Below are 23,669 nucleotides of genomic sequence, written 5' to 3' on the forward strand. Positions count from 1 at the left end.
GTTGATAATTCTAGATCATCATAGCATTTTTGTTCGGGGTAATGAAATAAATAACACATGTGTTTGTGGGTAACAGTAAAAATGTCATCCCTTGTAGAAATACTGTTACCATTGGTTACGCCTCGGGTAACAGTATTTTCCTCGGGATGATATTTTTACTGTTACCCATAAACCCATGTGTTATTTATATAATGTAACATACAAATGTAGGTTGAAACTAAATAGATAATCTAAGCTATCATATATATGTACAGCAAGGAATATACTATCAAACATAAAGGAGGGGATCAGTGGATCGTAAAGATGTACAACAGAGAATACTATCACACATATATGAGGGGATCAAATGGGTGAACTAGGGGATCATACAGATGTACAACAGAGAACATCTTATAAAACATATAAACGGGGATCAAAGAGGGGATATCCGAAAAGGGTGAACTAGATGATCATATAGATGTACAATAGAGAACATACTATCAAGCACACAGGAGGGGATCAAAGGAGTGTACTTAGGGGATCATACAGATGTACAACAGAGAATACATTATCAAACATATCAGAGATGAACAAATAGATCTATATGAATCCCCTAGTACATCCATTTGTTCCCCTCCTGTATGCTGATAGCTTTGAAATCTATGCCCTGCCATCATTGATCCCTCTGTCTTTGATAATGTTCTTGTTGTAAGGCACTGTTCCCTTAGATGGACGGACTTATAATTGCAGTCCTAAAGATAATATACGAAATTTAGAAAATAGTTAGCCGAGCGCAATGTTTAGTTAATTTTCATAAACCAGTAAATTTATGAGTTTAGTTTATTCTTAACCAAACTATTGAAGTAGAAGCAAATGTGTTGTTTTTTTACCAAAAATGTAAGTGTTTATAAGTATGGGGTTGGAGCGTTTATAAAACATTAACCAGTGGATATATTTTGTAAATGTTGACGATAACATAACCTTAAATGACATTATGCGGCCAAATTTTTAAGAACGTGTGTAACTGCCACGTGCCCTGATGACAGCCTCAACCCTTCTCGTATACCAGTTAGGCGTCTAATGCGATTTTGAGGTTAATTTTGCCATTTTTGGTACAAAGCTTGTTCCAGTTGTTGAAGGTTGACTACAGGTGATTCGTAAATTTAAATTTCAATTGTGCTCATGTCAAAATTGAGGCAAAATGCCGGATGTGCTTAATTTATTTCCAGATTTGTATATTCTCTGCTGTACATCTATATTATCCCCTAGTCCATCTATTTGATCCCCTCTGATATGTATCTGTTATACATATATACGAACCCCTTGTACATTGATTTGATCCCCGTTTATATGTTTTATAAGATGTTCTCTGTTGTACATCTGTATGATCCCCTAGTTCACCCATTTGATCCCCTCATATATGTGTGATAGTATTCTCTGTTCTACATCTTTACGATCCACTGATCCCCTCCTTTATGTTTAGCATGATGTTCTCTGATGTACATTTATATAATTCCCTAGTCAATCCATTTGATCCCCTCTGATATGTTTGATAATAAATTCTCTGTTGTACATCTGTATTATCCGCTAGTACATCCATTTGATCCCTTCTGATATGTTTGATAATAGATTCTCTCTTGTAAATCTGTATGATCCTCTACTACATCTATTTGATCCCTCCTTTATGTTTGACATGATGTTCTCTGTGTATAAGTAATAGAATATACACGAGGACTTTACCGGCTGGTATCAGCGCATGGGGTGACAACAAGGGTCAATCATAGGAAATTAATCGAGACAGAACGTCCCTTGCAATTCAATACATTCGAGGCGCGCCTGCCCGGAATAGCTGTGTTGAAGGAACTGGATATAAATAATCAGTTTACGAGGTAAGTTAATGCATTTTTCTTAATGCGAAATATTAATCATCTTTCCAGCTCTATTTCAAAATATAATCTAGGAAATATTGTACATAAGAATTCAGAGGTATATCTTGTACACGTATTTTTTTAAAACTAAGGAAAATATAGTGATTTGTACACTACTTCAATCTGTTAGTAATTATGGTATTTAGAATATTAAGTTCATACGTGCAGTGACTTAATGAGTGGCTTTCTGGTCAGAATCTCCTGTAAAACAAGGCATTGTTTGAAGCAAAAATGAATAATTTAATCATTGTTTTAGATTTGTCGTCCAGGTCAGGATACAGAATGGCGATTACTTTGCACTGGAGTTAACATCTTTATAATAACTTCATTTTCAAGTCTTGAAAAAAAATGATCGAGATATGTAAATTTTGTTTTTTGAAGAAAAAAAAAGAAAAGAAAAAAGTTCTGTCAACTGTGTACTGTTTTGTTTTGCTCTTTTTCAGGTATGATCGGTTTATTATTTGAAATAAAATAACAAACTGAAAATGTGTACTGATACCTCATATAGAGCACCCCAAAGCGTACTGATACTTCATTTAGAGACTCCAAAATTTTCCAATACTGAGATTTAGAGAATGCCGATCTTCAAAGAAAAGTTGAGGCGGTCATCAATAATGTACATTGATATAATCCCCTAGTCAATCCATTTGATCCCCTCTGGTATGTTTGATAGTATATTCTCTTTTGTACATCTATATGATCCCCTAGTCAATCCATTTGATCCCCTCTGATATGTTTAATAGTATATTCTCTGTTGTACATCTATATGATTCCCTAGTCCATCAATTGTTCCCCTCATATATGTTTGACATGATGCTCTCTTTTGTACATTTATATGAGCCCCTAGTCCATCCATTTGATCCCCTATTATATGTTTGATGGTATATATTCTCTGTTGTACATCTATACGATCATCTGTTTCATCAGTTTGATCCCCTATTATATGTTTAATAGTATATTATCGATTTTGATCATCTATTTCATGTTTAATAGGGTATTTTCGATTTTTACTTATACGATTCCCTATTTTCATTCTTGTTTAACCATTCGATCCCCTCTGACACGGTCCTTCTGATACTTTGAATAATATATTCTCTCTTGTACATCTATACAATACCCTAGCCTATCCATTTGATTGCTGATTTTATGGTTGATAATATATTTTCTGTTTTTTTACATTTATTCGTTCCCGTAGTCCATCCATTCATTAGCGTATTATATGTTTAAAAGTACATAATATTCACGAAGGATGCCAAAAGCTATAAAGACAATATATATTATATTCAAAAATGAGAAAAATAAACATGAATTCCGTAAATGATTGAAGATATCGAAAAATTTCTTTCATAAGATTTTCTACATTTTTGATAATATCAAATAAAGTTTTATGGTGAAATCAAAAATAAAAATATTTATGTGGATGTGTTAGATTTTTTTGTCAACAGGCAGTTTCCATGGTTTCCGCATATGCAAACTGTCAAAATAACCATACACTTTATTAAGAAGTATCAGTGTTACACCAAATGCATTGTTATATATACAACAGACACATGTTGATATATAAATTTATATTTATTTTGATGTTATATGAAGCAGGTACGGGGTAGTGAGCCAGAGCCGCAATGTGCGAACAAGTGATTTACCATCTTTTAAAACAAAGTGATTGGCGCCAAGCAATGGTTTATTGTGACGTATAAATTCATTAAGAAAGATTTTTAGACATAAAAAAGGTAAATTCACTTAGTTTTACTGACGTATAAACAATTTGCCTTGGGCATGTGAACAAATAAAAAAAAACACCTATAATATAACACACATATGATGTTAAGCACTAGTGACATAATTTCCTCTACATCTATCACAGTGGTCTCCCTTTATTACTACACGTAGTAGCAAAAACCGAATTTATATATACTTGTATGAAGTAAATGAAGAAAATACTAAATATGTTTATAAACAAGTATATAAGGCCGTATAATTTCTTCACTCGACTTACATATACGAGAACAGTAAGCCAAAAAATTAAAAAAAAATAAATAAAAAAAAAAAATAATTAAAATTTGAATTTTTTTTTTTGCAATATTTATTTTAAATATATCATTTAAAACTTCTTTTTCTACTTGTCTGTCTGTAATCAAGTGGCGACACACTTTCGTCACTACCACAAGTGGGTGAGGTAACCTGTTATAGCCTGGATAATACCTGTAGGATTATTTTGGGCTCTGATGGAAGGGCTAGGCATTTTAAGCCCCTTTTCTTTTGTCAAACTTTCGCCATTACTTCATGTTGGTCTCATCACTACTACATTTATTTATATGCACATATACAGCTTTCAGTTTACACTGCTGTATATATCATACAGCATAATGCTACAGTTAACATCTTAAATTTGGCATGGTACTTCCCCGGTCCAGTGATGATCCAGCTTGATTTTAAATCCATGGACACTTTTAGAATCTACTAGATCTAAGTTCTAAGGTAAATTATTCCATGTTTTAATTACTCGTCGTGAAAACTGATTCAAGCAATAAGTGTTTCTACTACGAGGCATTTCTACAATTAAATTATGTCACGTGCACGGAATCATCATCAATATTGTCATACCAATATTAGAAGAAATCCTTTATCTGTTATCTAAACTTGACTGGATCTCCTTCTGAACATTTAGAAATTTTAATCTTGTATTAATCACTCATTATTTGTTTGAAGCCAAAATTAAAAAATTTAATGCGCACTACCTAAATCCATCGAACGAGGCGACGACCACAGCGGCGGCAAACAACTGTTTTAGTCTGTGCCATAGGCGGAGCTTAGCCGATCCCTTTTTCCGCTTACCATTACAAGTTTAATACCAACACAATGGAGAAAATCTATTATATTTCCTATTTTAAAAGACCCTACTACAGATGTAAGATTACCTATGGTTAGTTTACTTTCACGTATCAGTAAACTGTATAGTCCCTTTATTAACAAAATTAAACCAGCACGATATTATCGCGATAAGCAGAAAAAGGAGAATAGCTGAAACCATATTTCTTTTTACACTACTGTTGCAGCTAAGCTTCTTGAAAAATTACTTAATGGTTTACATGGTTAAGTTTTATGCTGACAAGCGGGTTATTTTTAAAAAAATATTTTTGTTCACGCAAGGTTTACAAAAACTCCTTTAGTGCAAATAAAGCCATAGGTTTGGATGGTATTTCATCTCGTTTTGTCAAAGATGCTACATCCATTATAGTAAGTTTTTTAACACATGTTGTCAACTTATCAATGATAACGACGACGACGACGGCGGAAGGAAAGAATGCTCATACAAAAGCTCACCTCTGAGCACTTTGCCCTCATTTGAGCTACAGATGGTATATATACTATAAACGAAGACGTAGGCATTTGAAAAAATGCATTTTTCTTGCAAGCTTTCTGCACGTAAAATTGTGTCATTATGACTTGCGTTTTATGAACTAAAAATATGACTGAAATTTTATTTCTTTCAGTCACCGTGCCCTCAACCCGCAAGATACACAATAAAATGGATTAATCCATAAAAAGCAATTGCACAGCACTAATCATACTTACTATCAGTGCTTTTAGTCATTTGATCATGAATGTTTTCTGACGACGTTTTAGAGACTTGTCTTTTTGGCCAGGAGAAGAAAAATGTTTGTTAACACGATCATTTCAAATAAATAAATAAAAAAAAAAACAACAACAAACAAACAAGAATTATTATTTTTTATTTTCATATAAAACTATCTTATTTAAGTTGACATACATATAACAAGAACATTCTTTTTTCTCGATATTTAACATACAAAATAGATTGTATATAAACATTGCATATGAATACATAAAACGTTTACTTATATACATTAAACAAATCATACTGTCTGAGAACATACATTAATTGTGTTGACGGCCAACTGTTATAAGGTAAATAATAAAAACAACTTAACAAAGAAGTTATTAATATGAAAAATTGATGAATAATTCCACTGTTTTGAATCAAAAATTTTAAAAGTATGTATCCAACATCATTAATTTATGGAAGAGAGCATGAGAATAAACGTAAGATTTTAAATACTAAATCTAAATAACAGAGTTCAAACGATAATGAATGCAGGCATACACTTGTAGAATCAGTACTACGGTTCTACATGTATGACGTCACCCGTATGAATATAAAGGAAGATTTGTAATCACTTGGACATCATCATTGCAACAAATTCTGAAACAAAAACAGTATAATAATAAAACATGAGAATAATTTTCAAATACATGTACTAGTATTTTATAATATTGAACATGAAGTAAGTTAGCTATTACCCAAACCATTTAATTTGAAATTAGTTATTGATATACACTGAGTGATTTAAGGTAGCTCGCCTAGGATCTGAATAATTTTTGGTTTGCAAACATAGATATATTTAAGCTTTACTTCCGCAGCATTTATTTTGTAAAGAAAGAGCGTGAGTATGACGTCAAAGCGCTGTAGGAGCACATTTGTCTCGGAGCACATTTTTCTCACGAAGTGTGACCGATGTGTTCGTAAACATTCATATTTGCGACAAATTGGAAATGAGACAGATGTGTTCGACACACAATAGAAAGGACACTCGAAGCACATTTGTCTCACATTTTTCCATAAAATTCTTAAAAGGTAATAATTATGCCCATCTGTATACCGGCTACCAGCCATTGTTCTGTGTTTTCTGTATTTATAATACCGTTTTTAGGTCACTTCCGGTCAGTCAAAAACTTCCTGCCTCTGCATAGGAGTCATATATTAAATTAAAGAATATCCTTGTTCTGCATGTCACAATGAAAATTTCTACAAGTGCATCATCCAGAACCTAAACACAAATGCAGCAAGTCTATTCTTATCGTTATTAATTGTGATACGTTTTTTTCAATGCTTAAAGTTTTATAGATGATTTATGGCACTAGAAATATTCTTAGCAAAAACAAGGTAGTATCTACGGTGGCATAAAGGAGACATAAAATTTTCTTATTTATTACGTGCGCACACGATAGCTTTCCCTTACGTGGCCACGCGATACTATTACGTGCGCACGCGGATATGTATTCCGCATTTGGACCCTGACCGGGATCCTCGCATGAATAGTTCGACGCCCCGTGTATGTGTCGAACCTACAGCGGTTAGGGGCAAGTGGTTTTTTGAAATCACTCGGCCACGGAGGCCCTTAAATGATCTATGGAAGAAAATAAGAAGACCATTACACACGTTTTGTTTTCATCAGAAATATATGTATAAAAAAATCGTCATTTTCCAAGAATTGCGGCTTTCAGATCCGCCATTGAAAAAGCACTTACAACATGCATGAGTTCCTAAAATAATCCAGGTAATGCCATAATTATGGAATATCGGGCCACTCAGAATCGGGCGAGACGAGACATTCCGATGAGACACGAAGCGAGGCACGATATTGTAACACAAGATCTCGCAATGTCAAGTACCCCGTACCACGAGATTTAAGAAATGAATACATTGTTACTTCTTTAGATAGGGCAAGTATGAATTTATTAATATTCAAATAATGATTTCTGAGGAAGTTGGATGCTTGTAACCCAAAGGAATTCGCTATAAATGTGAAATAATAGGTTATAAAAGTAGCAAAATGTAAACAACGTGCATGTAGTATTTTGATTTCAATGCCTTCAATGCAAAATTCTAAATCACTTCAACTGTACAAACTGCAAAAAAGCAGCAGATGAAAAAATGTTTTAGGTAATTAGCCAATGCGTAACTTTTTAGAGCTATAAAATTATATCAAAAATAAAAAAGCTTTAATTTTGAGGAATACAATTAAAAGTATTTTTCAGGCATAATGGGCCTTAAAGTGATTTTATGTAGACTATAAAGGAAATACTACTTAGCGGTATATGACCTAGAACCAATTTCTTGTCTCGCGTCGACGAACGAGATGCGAAGCGAGACGCGAGAATTCGGCGAGATGCGAAACGAGTCACGATATTGTATCATTCAGTATCAACCGATTACGGTGTTCCGTTTGGACATAAGTGGACATATTTGTCTCCCTGAACAGCTAGCTGTGCACAATGGCACAAAGGTGAAAATGAGATGGTACGATGGTACTATGATTAAAACACGATGGAACGATGGTGAAATCACGATAGAGAAAATAATATCGCGTTTTTATCATCATGCCATCGCAGTTTCATCATATCGTTCCTTCGTATTTTCACCATCGTAACATCGTCTTTCACCATAGTACCATCACGTTTTCATCATCCAACCTTCGTTGTTTCACCATCGAACACTCGTTCTTTCACGTTCGTACCATTGTGTTTTCACCATCGCGTTTTCATCAACGTACCATCGTGCCATTGCGCTGTCACCATTGTACCATCGTGAACGGGATTTAGTATGTTTCAGTCTACGCCTTCAGGTTAAGCCAATCAATTTCTTGAATTAGAGATATTATAATTAACAGTTCACTTTAGGTTTTCATAAAGAAAGCATAAGCAAACTTATGATTACACTTGACATGAGGTAAAACGGCGAACCTCGATTCTATAAAAGAATTTCTGACGTGGGGAAATGTGTGACAAAATTAATAATTCAAAAAAAAATGACATGAGACAAATGTGCTTTCTTGACCCTTAAAAACACATGAGACAAATGTGCTTGTCCCTTAAAAAACTTGATCGGAGCACATTTGTCACACAAAAGAGTTTTATGCGATAGACATTTGAGGTCCCATTTGTCTCATGTGGGACAAATGCGACCGCATCGGTCTTTCGTAAGACAAATGTGCTCCGAGACAAATGTGCTCCTACAAAGCACCCCTATCGGCGGAGGTGAAACTTCGTCTTTTTATCAATAAATTGGACTGTTTTTATCAATTCTCGTTCGATTTTCTCCGTTTTAATTTTATAATGTTCAGTAGACCTATGCCTTTACATTGATGTCTTTCTTTTAACCTTGCTTAATAAACTGTTGTTCTATGGCTAATTTTGTTCAAAACTGTAAAAAATAATATCGTCATCGCAATAACAATTGGAAAATTCAACATGGTGAATTTTGCTTTAATTTTTTAGTATGTGGTGAAATCGTGACGATGCAATAAAAATATAGGGTCAACGCGTAAGATATTTTGTGATTACTGTTTAATATAAAAAGGTGAGTAAAAAGTTCACGACATTACCGATAAATAGCATCATGACACGAATAAAAATCTGTAAAAAACATCAACAGCATTAGTATTAAGATATTTTCCGTAAAAATGTTCTATTGAAGCAAAAATGCTGTCAGCTGCCTACGTTTGAAATTATATACATGTACAACAGACCAGGGTATGCCAGTAATGATGATAATGAATGAAAATAATGAAATATGAATTTTATGTTATATCTTATGTTTCTTAATATTGGGTTTAATACCACTTTCAACAGTATTTCAATTACAGAAGTTACACTCCAACACTAAACGGGTCTAAAATATCAACACATTTGTTCTCAGCTACTAAATAAGCATAGACGTAAATTTTGCAGTTTTCATGAAATGAATGTGACCTAACGGTTGTCATCTTTAATCATGTTGCGGGTAGGATAGCTTTATGCAGGTAGAACTATGTAAATGTTATTTAACCCGGATTGCTGATATATGTTCGTTGTTTCTTTTTATAGACATAATTTTCTATAATATATTGTGCAGCAATCGATTGCGGGATAAAGAACAAATGTTCCACCCGCAACCAATGGATATACATTGTACTTGCAATCAGTTAACGGGTGTCTGTATAAATTATGTCAATGTTTACAAAATAAAACGTTGCAACGGATTAAAATCACAGCATAGCCAAAATAATCATATCAAAAACTTTTATGTTGTTTTTTTTTCCTTCGGACAAGACATGTATGAATCATCTAGTTTCTACAAATGTGGTGAAATTTTACCTTTTGATGACATTATATATAAAAAAACTACAATGTGTGGGATAGTCGCATAATAAAGCGCAGGGAATTTAACAAAACTAGTGTTTCCAGTATAAACTTCTCTTCAGAAATAATTGACATCTCTCAGGAGTCTGAGGTGGACCACAAATTATTGTATACACAATAAACGAGTTCAAAGGGTCGCTAAGAACGTGCACATCGCACAGGTCATCTATACACACAACTACACTCTTGCTTACTAAGCAAAAGTATATTCTTTTTGTACAATGTTAATAAAATTTATTAAAGCAAATGTAATATATAGGTAGCGCTTTGACGTCATACTTACGCACTTTTTTAACAAAATAATACTGCGGAAGTAAAGCTTACATAGCTTCATGTTTGCATACAAAAATCATTCAAATTTCAGATGTTGTCAAATTTCGGTCGTAAAGTAGCGAGCTAAGTACGTAGGAGCAGCACATTGGTCTTACGTAAGACCGATGCCACAAATTGGACCTCAAATGTCTACCCCAAAAAACACTCATTTGTGTGACAAATGTGCTCCGTTTAATTTTTTTTAAGGGACAAGTAAGCACATTTGTCTCATATTTTTAAAGTGACAAGAAAACACATTTGTCTCGTGTCATTTGTTTATGAATTATTTGTCACATATTTTCCCACGGCATAAATGTTTTCGCCGTTTTACCTCATGTCAAGTGTAATTATCAATAGTTTTGCTAATGCTTATTTATGAAATCTTTAACCTAAAACCTACAGTGACTCTATTAATTCTAATATTATCTCTAATTCAAGAAATTTGATTGGCTAAACCTGAAACCTGAAGGCGTACACTGAAACATACGGAAGCACGTTCACGAATGTACGATGGTGAAACAACAATGGTACGATGGTGAAAACACGATGTCACGATTGTGAAAATTCGATGGTACGATGATGAAACTGCGATGGCATGATGATGAAAGCGAGATATTATTTTTACCATTTCGTCATCGTATCATCGTGATTTCACCATCGAGCTATCGTGCTTTCATCATCGTACCATCGCGCTTTCACCATTGTGCTATCGTGCATAGCGGTTCAGGGAGACAAAACATATTACTTGTCCAAACGCAACACCGTAATCGGGCGATATTTGATGGAAACAATATCGCGACTCGATTCGCATCTCGCAAGAATCTCGCTCCGCATCTCATACTTCGACGCGAGTCAAAAAAATCCTTCGAGGCCATATGCCGCTAAATAGTATTCCCTTTATATTCTTTATAAAACTGACATTTTTCATAGAGCTACAAAACATAGAGCTAGACCCATATAAGAGAACAAATACTTATCTCATCTTAAATAGTTAAGCTAAAACTGATATAAAATGGTGAGAAAAGTAGGGGTCATGTATCTTCTAAGGGAAAATTCTAGCGTGTAAAATCACTTTAAATTCACACTGCTGTAACGTGGAAAACATACAATACTAAAATTTAAATTCACTTTATCAAATACACCATTTGTTCGCAATTTTTCTACGAAAATCTCAAAAGCATATCCATGCTGAAATTTATAACAGATAACAATTTAAATTTAGACGTCTTTGGCCATGCAGAGTGAAAAATAGTGTCCAATAACCTGTCCGCCATTACGCGCTCCCGCGCTGGTCACACTGTCCCGAAATTGACACCAGATGGGCATACGAATATGAAATTTTTAATTTCGTGCGAAAATAGCCCCGAAATTGGTCGACAGTCTCTCAACAGCCGAAACAAGTACGATTCCTACAGAAGGTCACGCGATCGCATCAGAGCCACACACGGTTTCTACCGAAAGTCACGCGATCGCATCCGATACACACATGAAGTCATCTCAAAGATGCAATTTTGTACAAAGTAGTTTACCAGCAGGACACGCGAAGGTCACAAGATAGGTACCCGACTTTGTATTTTAGTACGATGCCTTCGTACGTGGTTACGAAGGCGTCAAGTGACCTTCACCTCCGGGTGGTATAAAACCCACGGCCAACCGCGTCAAATTTCAGTTGCAGATAGTATTGGGAGCTAATTAAACTACATTTAAACTTTATTTTGGCTCTTCATATTACTATCAAAAACAATTCTATTCACACAAAAATCTATGATAAAAGTGACGACTTTGATTATGGTATAATAGTAAACTATCCACATTTAGATGGAGACGTACCGCATGCAACATTTGACGGGGTATATGTAACTCGGTAAATTAGATTCGCTAGAGCTTTTAGCAACGTGAAGGATTTTAACAAGCTAAATATTTTCATTACTAGCAAGCTACTCAAACAGGGCTACCGCTATTATAAATTACGTAGATATTTTACAAAATTTAACAATCGTAACTTTGATTTAATCTCAAAATTCAGTAGTGATTCAAAAATGATTTTAACGGAGATGTTATTTACAAACTTTGTAAGATCTTTGGTCATTGTTGCCTTTACTAAAATTATTAACGTTTAACCAAAAGAGGTTTTGACTACTTTTTTAGATAAACCGCATACATAGTGTTCAACACTTTAACAGTTGGCCCTTTCCTCTTTTGATTACATCTGACGGACCAAGTAGGATAATCTATGATGGACAGTTCTTAATGCCTTTTGGGACTGAATTGCCTTAATGTTCGTCTTCTGCCTTGATTCGTCGGGCCCTTGTAGGTGATTTTTTTGTTATTCTGTCTTCCTTTAAATTATTGAGTACTTTTGTTATGGTCATATGGGTATTCTACATAATCATCTTGGTGTTTTACTTATTTTACCTTTTGAAACCATAACAACTGTTATAAATTTACTTGGCGGGGATTCAGTTTATATACACCGTCTCGTTTATAGCAACATGGTGGGCTAAGAGTGATTTTTGGTGCACTATTAACCGGTTTAAACTCCCCAGCAGTGTTTATGCTGCTGACCGGTCCAAGGCGGCGCTCTTTGTTTTTCATATTCATGTCTTTGTTATTTCATACTGTTTTTGGTGACACTTTTGTCGGCATCCCTTGTTGTTTTCTCGTCTACGGTATTTTCCCTTTTGCCCCTAGTTTTATTTATTTAACAAAGATTTTAGAACCGCTCACGAAGTTGCTGCCGGAGCTTGTAATATTCAGCCGGGGATCATACGATGGCAAAAGATGCCCTCACGAATGGCACGATGTTATTACGATAAGATCCGAATTTGAACATTTCCTTGTTCGTGTGTCCATCTGATGCCAAATTCGGGACAGTGTGACGCCTGCATTACCATAGTCTTTGAGAAGCAAAGACACGAAGCAATGCGCGATATTTTTTACCGAGAGACACGAAAAGAGAAATTCCGGCAAGACATGAAGCGAGGCACGATATTCTACCGTGAAATTTCGTGTTACGGGATGCTTTGACATTGCGAGATCTCGCGTTACAATATCGTGCCTCCCTTCGTGTCTCGTCGGAAGTTCGCTATTCTCCCGATTCTGTGAGGCCCGATGTTCCATAATTATGGCATTACCCGGATTCTTTTAGGAACTCATGCTCGTTGTAAGTGCTTTTTCAATGGCGAATGTGAAAGCAGCAATTATCCGAAAATGGCGATATTTCTTATATATATTTCTGATGAAAACAAAATACGTGTGGGATGATCTTCTCATTTTCTTCCTTAAATCATTTAGGGGCCTCCGTAGCCAAGTGATTTCAAAAAACCGTTTGTTCGTAACCGCTGTAGGTTCGACACTCACTCGGAGCGTCAAACTATTCATGCGTCCAGGGTCCAAAGTGCAGAATACCTATCCGCGTGCGTACGTAATAGTTATCGCGCTCGCACGCAAAAACTATCCCTTTAGATCGTAAAAGTTTTCGCGTGCGCACGTAATAGTATCGCTTGGCCACGTAATAGCTATCACGCGCGCACGTAATAAATAAGAAAATCATATGTCCCTTTATGCCACCGTAGATATTACCTTATTGTCTTAAAGCATTTATAAGAAGGAAACGTGTAAAGCATTTATAAGAAGGAAACGTGTCACAATTTATAGCGATAAATGGACTCGCTGAATATGTGTTTGGGTTCTGATTATTGCGCTGATAAACATTTTCATTGTGACATGCAGAACAGGGATATGCAGAGGCAGGAAGTTTGTGATTGACCGAAAGCGACCTAAAAACGGTTTTATAATAAATACAGAAACACAGAACAATGGCTAGAAGCCGGTATACGGACGGGCATGGTTATTACCTTTTTAGAATTTTATGGAAAAATGTGAGACAAATGTGCTTCGAGTGTCCTTTCTATTGTGTGTCGAAAACATCTGTCTCATTTCCAATTTGTCGCAAATATGAATATTTACGACCACATCAGTCACACCTCTTGAGACAATGTGCTCCGAGACAAATGTGCTCCTACAGAGCTACCTTGAGCTGCTCAAACTGAATGACTTTTTACGACGCGGTCCGTTGCTGTAGTATTTTCTCGCGCATGCGCAATCTGCGTAGGGCAAAAGATGATCTCTATAGTAGAAGTTTATAGACATTCTGAGTTTGCTGACGGTAAAGAGTAAAAAAAAAACATTAACTTTATAGCCAAGATGGCCTTAAAAATACATAGAAAGTTGATTTTATTCAGACTTCACTTTCCGACCACGTTGGACTTAAAATACTTGAGATAACTGTTGTAAGAAATGTGGAAATATATTTATTATCATTAAAAAACATCTATTTAATTTATTCTTCTTTGAATATTTCACATAAAAAAACTAAAGAGATATAATATAACATGTGAAATCAAATTACATTAGAAATTATAATTCTGAAAACAACAGCAACAAAAACAAAACAAAAAAACAAACAAACAAAAACGGCCAGAACATGTGATAATGGATGTTCATGAACATATTTTTTAGTATTCAGTTTGTCTGATGTTAACCTTTATCTGATTTGATCGTGACGCCAGTCATATAACAATATATACATGTTTAATTAATGTTACAAAATCTTGAGAAGTTAAGAACATTTCCCAGATGGATAGCGACATAACGCACATTTTATCCAGTCGATCGGAACACATTTTCAAAATTGAGGTAAATGCATCACACACTATTATTCACTTCAAACATTGATAAGACAGGTACATGTAAAACTTATTAAAATACGATTATCATAATTGCATTAAAAGTAACAATCGGTCACTTCTCGATCTGTTTTACGCAGCCTACCACTTATGTAATATTATGTTATGCACGGGTAATGAAATTTAATCTTCAACCCCCTGAACATATCGCCAAATGATACTTAAAACAGAGGACTTTTGTACGCACTTTTGGATTATTGAATTACATGTAGTTAGTCCAACATATTTTCTTATATCTATTATAAATAGCAAATCACGTTTCATATACTTCCCGCTTAAATTCACCATTGCAGCGGTTATTTATCAAAACTTAGTGTAAATCATTTAGATTATATTAAATGGTTAGTGAAGTCATTGAATACTGATAGAATCTATTCTTTCGTTTTTTCCATTTTGCCCTACGCAGCATGCGTATGCGCGAAATACTACTTCCATTTCTATTGTCTTTTAGTCAGAACACGAACACAGCGGAAGAAAATGTCAAATAATCAGAGTGCTGAGTGTTAGTTTATTTGTTCATTATACCGACAAGGGAGATAACTCTATTTTAATTTCACTCCTCTACATTTTGATAGTGTTTAATACAAATTTGAGTACAAATGAATCTTTAAATCCAAAATAAGTAATGTTTTAGATAATCCTTCTGTTTTAAGGTATTTCAAGCAGCACCCTTTTACATATGTAAAGAAATTTTAAAACATCAAACCTAGCGAAATTTTATTTAGGAAACAGATATCAGTTTTGAGTGCAACACACAAATCAAGTTCAGATGCGCAGTAGTTGCAAATATTTAAATGGACATATTCTCGGCGCTTATTGTCTTGAATTTATTTTAAGTATACCAATCATTTCAAGTTATCCAATTTATTTTGCTTCGACCAGACGTTTCAATCTTTGTCGCAACAGACAAACATTTCAGAATTTCAGACATGGTATTACTTTGTGAATTTATGCATTAGGTTCTACTCTTTCATAAAAATATGCTACTTCATTATAAAACAATGACCACATACCAAAAACATGGAGAAAAAATTAATTTGGGCTTCGGATATTCAACTGTAAAAGAGAACGATATTCAATGCTGATTGACTGTTCACAACATTTGGCGGCGTCTTTGATGTGCAGCATCAACAATTAACTTGTAATAGTCTGAATCACGATAAACAGCTCCTGTAATGACGAAAACGTCCGTCCTTTCAACTATAACTTTATTGCTGGAGAAATCGCACCAGCAATAAACTATAATATGTCTTATATTATGCTGAATGATAATATATGTATCATACATACGAAATAAATAGATAATACAACTCAGAACAATATATTGTCATTATATTAGAATAGATATAATGCATGACCAATTTTAAAAGTGTGACTCGCCATACTTTTTATTAGATTTTCTTATCGATCGAATTTTAGACGTTCTGTAACAAGTGACTTTTGAAATGCAATTGCAACGGCAAAACTAAATGTGCCATATTGTAAAATTTACGCATCATATCAGCGCAAATTTACGCTTACGTTACCATGGTTTTTAAATACGCTGTTCCGATAAAACTGTTTGCGTTATCAGATATAGATTTAGTACATAGATATTGGTTTCCGGTAAAGTGTGATATATAACAATAAGTGATAGACTGAAAGTTCTTCAATTGACAGTCCGAGTCGGGTTTATTTTTGATCATCGTTATTATCTTACCATCATAATCTATTTGCCCGTCACCATCCTTGTCTGCTTCTCTAACCATCTCGTCTACCTCCTCGTCTGTCATTTTCTCACCGAGATTTGTCATCACGAATCTTAACTCTGCTGCCGTAATATAACCATTGCCATCTTTATCAAATACCTAAAATATATACGATCTAAGTTACATCCATTACTTTACATAAGCCAATTTTGATGTATAGAATGTAAGTAGGTTTTCATTTATTTGACTTCGAAATTTTGGAAAGAATCCAACATAAAATTCACTTATTTTAGACAAATACATTGACTAATCATTAAATGCTGTTTCATCGATTCCTTGTGGTCAATGATCGAAGTTTATGGATAATATATGTTTTACTCACTTTAAATGCGTCTTTCATGTCTTGTTCTTGATCAGAACTCGCCATTTTTGAAGACATCAATTTAACAAATTCATCAAAATCTATTGAACCGCTACCTATAAGAAATTAGTATCATATAAATTTCTGAAAATGATAACATACACAGAAGATGCAGCCTTAAGTAATATTTTATACAAGAGTTTTTTGTAATTAACAAGTCTGAAAAAGTCAATTTAATAAAATGCTGATTTTTCACATACATAGAAGAATCTGTTTTTGAAATATGTAAAAGAAGCGAATGTTTTATTAACAATGAAAACGTATGACTGCTTATGACATCGAATTAGATGATGCAAATTATTTTCTGTTGGAAAAAGTCCAGAAAAATATGTAATTAACCATCGGCGTCCACCTCCTCAATCATTTCTTTTAATTCACCCTCTGTTGGATTCTGACCCATAGATCTCATCACGGTACCAAGCTCATCCGTGGATATTGTCCCGTCACCATCTTTGTCAAACAGACAAAATGCCTCTTTGTATTCTACAAAAATAATACATAGACATTACATTTCTACATTTGTTCCTGTTACTTGCTACCATCAGTTTGAGAAGAGCTTTACATAATTAGCGCATAGCCTTTTTCTGACAGATGTTGTTCTGGCTGTTTCCGGGAATTCCATATATTTAGTGTTTAAGCTTAAACTTGCCATATGTTGCCAAAATGATACTGTACACCTTCCGACTTCCTACGTATACGTCACATGTTGTTTTTTTTTACTTAAATAAAATCCGTTTTGTACAATACCGTTTATTGTCAACAACATGCATGACAAGGTGAAAATTGCGAACTTTGACTAATTAAAGGGCAATTACGCGATCGCCCATTGAGAGAGGCAAAAATGTTGGACAAGCGAAAACCAATGTATATAACTTCATATGGTTAATATTCACATAAAGTTTCATGACCCTAGCTCAAATACTTTGTTTGGGCAACATGTGACACAAGTGTAGTAAAAATTGCAAATTTGTACTAAGTGAAGGACACTAACTCTGGCATTACTGCGGGAATAGGAAAGCTAAATCTCAGGTGAACAACTATATTTAAGTTTCATGACCATGCCCCTAATACTGTTGAAATTACACGTGATACAAGTTGACAATTTTCGAGTTGACTAAGTCAAGGGTAATAACTCTGGCATGTCTCCCCAAAGCGACAAGCGAAACCCCAGGTGCACAATAACATATGCTGGCCAACGTTCATGTAAAATTTCACCCTAATTAAATTATTTATGGAGCAACACTTATGATTCCGCGACGGACATACCCACGAACGCAGGCATTTTATATATACAAATGTATATAAACATTTTCTGCAAATATGTACATGTATGTAATTATATTGGAGCTCTTAGAAAATTTGCAATACTATAGTGTTAGACTGACATGTAAATGGTAAAAGGCAATTGGGATTTGTTACTTACTTTTGAAAATGATTTTATCGTTGAAAATTTATTCGTTGGGTTCTGATTTATCTAAAACCACTATTTTGCATGCAAGTAGCGTATCATAAAGTAACATGTGTCAAAAAAGCTTTGAGAATACAACCATTCTTTTACATTTCCATAAATGTTATTGAAAAAAATACAGATTACATATTTTTCGTGAATCTTTATTTTGACGGAATCTATGTAATGCCTTTTAATCAATCTTTAGGTCATATTTTACTCAAATCACTGCACTCGTCAATAAAAACTACTATAAATAAATTTAAGTGGTTTAAAAGATTGGAATATTTTTTTTTACAATTTATTAGTAAAAATCCAATTACCTTTAGACCCTTTTATGTCGCTATAAATACAGTTGCGAAGTTTATGACTTTGTAATTCGAATATGAAGCGATTGACATAGCTTAGTTGATTTTTACGACAAATCCATATTGAATGAAATTTTATGTTAAATTTTTATAGTATTGTATCTCCAACTAAGATCCTTTCATCTATATATAAAAGTTTTTTTTAGGAAAAGATACAAAAAAATTAAAGAAATGAGTCATCTACTAATGCTCTGCATATAATTTAAAGAAATAATTTAAGAAATCTAAAAAAAATGTTTGTCGAGGATTGCTATGTTATCATAATTACCACAAGCCTACAAGTTTTGCAAAACGTCAAAATTCAGGAAAAACATTATCAATGTAAAAAGTAGTAGTAGTAGACAAAGTAAACACAATAACAACATCATCATTATAACATGGCATAGCGTAGGGTTCGAACCTATGAGTGCAAATCATTAAAAGGTACAGTTGCGTTGATTTGCCACAACGATGGTTTACATATAGTTAGCGACACTTCCAATCTGGGATAATATGCAGACTTTTCCTTTACTGGACTTTCCCAAGTAATGTTTAGACCAAATTATCATCCTAGGACAATACTACCGGTATATCCTGTCATTTAATATAACGGTCAGTTTGTGTTTACTTTGCTGATTTATATCTACAATAGTAAACAACGCGCTGGACATTTTCAAATTAAAAGATTAAATCTAAGCTTCTACAAATTTGTACAGGCTTTATTTTCACCGACGACTGCAAACAAACAGTACCAACGCTTAAATCAAAAAAGTATTACACATCCAGCTAAATATTGAAATATGATGGTTGTTTTACATACAATGTTGAGAAAAGAAGTATATACTAGTATAAATTTAATACTTAGTCTAGTAATACCAGTAAAATTCAATTTTAAGAACGTTTAATAGTATCAAATATAGTTAGTTTTATTGATATACTCTTTATACCCAACAATAGTCTCGTCGATTTATGTATATTGGACGATAAGGGAAATAATATCAGTATCAGCGTGTTTATCAACTATTTAACTCCGGTTTGGAGTAGAAATTGACCATACACACTTGCTTTTAGTTGGGAACTTTATTTGGTGCAGTTGTATCAAGGTGTCGATGAATAAAAAAAAACTCTTCAAAGAGCTTTATTCATTGAGAATTATACATGTATACAGTATGCGACGTAACACAGCTTACAGTCGTTTATACTATGCTGCTATACATCATGTACTAACAATACACATGTATTATGTGCGTTTCATACAGAGAAGAGTAAAAGTAAGACTTATCTTCAACCCCTTAGTTTCTTTACTGTCGGCTGAAAAACTCTATGCAATTTGATATCTAAAAACCCTTGATCTTACGATAAGCAGTTGCAAAAATCTAGATAAAAAATTATGTACTAAATGCAACAGGGTAAATTTGAGAAAAGTGTAATAATTTCAAATAAGTAACGACATCTACCATAGCAGCGAGCTATTTATAGCTATTTACAAGTCTGCTGACAGTCACATTCACAATTAAAATAGTTATATTGCGTTTTGTAATGCTTTTTAGGGAAGCTGGTTATTAAATAGTCACGACACTGTAAAAGGTAATGTTAAGATTTTACACCTTCATTGCAAGAAGAGTTATTATTCGGGTGTTTTTCTTGGCAACTTGACCACAAGCTAGACAACTAAGAGCAACCCCCACCCTAAGTCCTCACCTCCTTCGCTTCTTGTCTGTCAGTAAATGCCCAAGTATGCCAGACATTGTCAGTCCTTCGACGATTATCTAAGAATCAGATGTTTCTTGTATTTTGCATCTGTTTATCATTTCTTTTTTTTGAAAATTTGAGAAATGTTTCATTTACCTGCTATTTCGTCTTCGCTAATCTCACGTTGCTGTTCCGTCTGCAAGAAATATCATCACCATTGATTAATGTAAGACAACATGAATTTCTATAATGGTCGTAACGCATGATGATTCCGTATTTTCAAACATACCAGGAATTAATTAAGCACTTACATATTTGTATTAGATATTAAATACAAAAGACGTACTTAAATCTTTTATTTAAAAAAGAAAAACTTATCATACAGTGACTAGAATACAGTCTTTTTCTCTTTTTTCAGATAATGTTTTTTTGACACTGGCGAGGATAACATTTGAGCCGCGTCACGACAAAACCAACATAATTGGTTTGCGACCAGCATGGATCCAGACCAGCCTGCGCATCCGCGCAGTCTGATCAGGATCCATGCTGTTCGCTTACAAACCCTATAACAAGTAGATAAACTGATAGCGAACAGCATGGATCCTGATCAGACTGCGCGGATGCGCAGGCTGGTCTGGATCCATGCTGGTCGCAAACCCACTATGTTGGTTTTGTCGTGACGCGGCTCATTTAACTTTTTCCTCTTATATGATCGGAAGTAATGTACATTGTTGATTGTAAACTTTTTTTCAAACATTTTTAGTACCCGTAAGGAAATGCTAAAAAAAATAATGAAATAAAAAAAAAATAAAAATAGCAAGTAAAGAAAAATGAAATTGGAAGTATTTTAAGTCCGCGTCTTATCTGTGTATATAAATAAATGTTTATCACTAAAATTCTACACAAAAATTGGTCAAACACAGAAAAGGTCGGGTTGCATTTCTATACCAAATATCATGATGCTGTGATGTTACGAAAAAATTTACCACTGACCATTAATGAGGTAAATTTAAGTAAGTCAGTCAACAGGAAGTAAATGAGCGACAGCCCGCTGTATGGGACCAAATGTCAATGTTGTATGCCAAATATCAAGAGGCTGTGATAAGAAGTTGCTGAGAAAACTGTTACGAAAATTTGCTATCCATGAACATTAATGACAAAAAACAGTAAACAGGAAGTGGTGAGCGACAGACCTGAAATCAAATCCCACAGTATGGGGCCACATGTCTATGCTGTATGCCAAACATCAAGAGGCTGTGATAAGTAGTTACTGAGAAAACTGTTACGAAATGTTTTCCCCGCCCGCCTGCCATAAGCCCGCCGCCCGACCGACATTCACCATACTAACCCGGGTTTGCACCTGTGCAACCCGGCCGAAATTAAGATATCAAGCAATTATGTAATCAACACAGACTTACTAAACAGAAGAGAATTTTTTATGATTTATCTTAACTTATTTATTGTTGAAATACTATTTTATTCAATGTGTTTAACTCGGGAAGAATGTCATTTATTGCTTTTCCCTACATAAATATAATGAAATAATGAAAACGTGTTTATTAAGCTTTTTATGAAGTACTTTTCCTTCTTTTTATTTTAATTAAGTGACACAAATACATGGTTTATATTACTGATAAAACCAAATTTATGCGGGCTTGTCATATATGTAAGAATTAGTCTTATAATGTCGCATTCAATATAAAACTAAATGACATGATACACTTTCAACACGAACATGTCTTTTCTTCATCATTACTCAAGTTTGAAAGTTAAAGATAAATCGCATAAAATATTAACACATTCAGTTAAATAAGATTAAAAATATGTGAAAAATTTACTCACCATTGCTTTAAATCACCTTTCACTTATTTAGCTCGCTTGAAATTGGGCCACTTTAATGTCTAAATCATAGACTTTTTCAATATTTTCATTATACAATTTCAAACTGTTAATGTTTTTTTGAAATTCAAGCTAAAGTTATTCAACTTTTTCAATACACATTTATTGTTATTAACGTGGTTAGCAACAGGGAAAATTCAACATAACATTAAGTCCAAAATGTCAATAAAGTGGCCTATACAACTTGAAAAACTTTCGGCAAACTCGATGATTCTCAAAGCGATGTCTTATTTATAACAATAAATGACATTTATTGACTTAACAGTCGTTTCAATAGTTTTTTATCCACTGAAAGAGCTTATATATATTATACACCAAAAATATTGACCAGTATACCAGGTTTAAATTTGTTAATGTTATGCATACGATATTTCTTATTAAACAAGGCAAGTTTAAACGCTATCTCTATTTGGAGATTTTGAATAATTCGTTATATATCAGAATTAAAGTTTAGAGAAGGGTAAAATCGTATTAAGCGAAGTCCAGTGTAATACTCCGCTACTTCAACTTTAATAACGATTATATAAGTTTTTCATATGAGCCTTTGAACTACGCCCATTTGTGTAATTGTAGTGTTGATTCATAAATTTCCTCGTATATTGTTTTCTTTTAAAAATATTTAAACACGTTTTGGAGACATAGACATACTGCTTAAAAAGATACAAGACTTACCGCCTTGTTGGTGGCTTAAATCATAATCCCAAAGACTTTCAGCGTATAGTGTGGATCACAACACGGAATTATAAATTCGGTGGTTTAGTACACCACTTTCACACATTTTATTTTCTTGATTAAAGTTTACTTTTTTTATATGTGCCTGAGTGAGTAATTTTTTGTTACTGAATATTATGTCAGACTGAGAAATCTGTAAATATCAGAAGCATTTATTTTACAAGTATGTTTTGATTTGACATTAACGTATAATAAATAGGAATACATAGCCTGGTGAAACAGTTTCATTTTAATATACTGTTTTCTTTGGCTAATCTGTTTACATGCATAAAATAATACAGAGTTGCAAGACAGCCACTGTTGGTCTGCATCAGTTACTTAATTATGAAATATAGACTCGTAAATGGTTGTTTGAATTAAATTCATTTGATAAGACAAAAATACCTTTTTTAAATAAATGCATTTATTTTATGCTTTTCAGTGGATTACTGATTTATCCGTGATAAATATATTTGATAATTTAACAGTGAAAATTCTCAAAATATGACTTCGA

The 23,669-nt window shown here is 33.8% G+C and overlaps 1 protein-coding gene across 1 annotated transcript; it reads right to left on the reverse strand.

The window, feature by feature from the left end:
* Positions 1 to 5,662: 5,662 nt before the first annotated feature.
* LOC132713494 (calmodulin-beta-like) lies at positions 5,663 to 22,705 on the reverse strand. The gene is made up of 6 exons (XM_060696122.1): positions 22,388 to 22,705; positions 20,702 to 20,741; positions 17,399 to 17,542; positions 17,021 to 17,115; positions 16,650 to 16,797; positions 5,663 to 6,132 (listed from the first exon to the last, which is right to left on the reverse strand). The coding sequence occupies exons 1-6, from the start codon at positions 22,388 to 22,390 to the stop codon at positions 6,104 to 6,106; spliced, it is 459 nt and encodes a 152-aa protein (XP_060552105.1). The 5' UTR covers positions 22,391 to 22,705; the 3' UTR covers positions 5,663 to 6,103.
* Positions 22,706 to 23,669: the final 964 nt, after the last annotated feature.

Source organism: Ruditapes philippinarum, unplaced genomic scaffold (assembly GCF_026571515.1).
Source record: "Ruditapes philippinarum isolate M1 unplaced genomic scaffold, ASM2657151v2 ctg4519_1_1_1_1, whole genome shotgun sequence".
Lineage (NCBI taxonomy): Eukaryota > Metazoa > Mollusca > Bivalvia > Venerida > Veneridae > Ruditapes > Ruditapes philippinarum.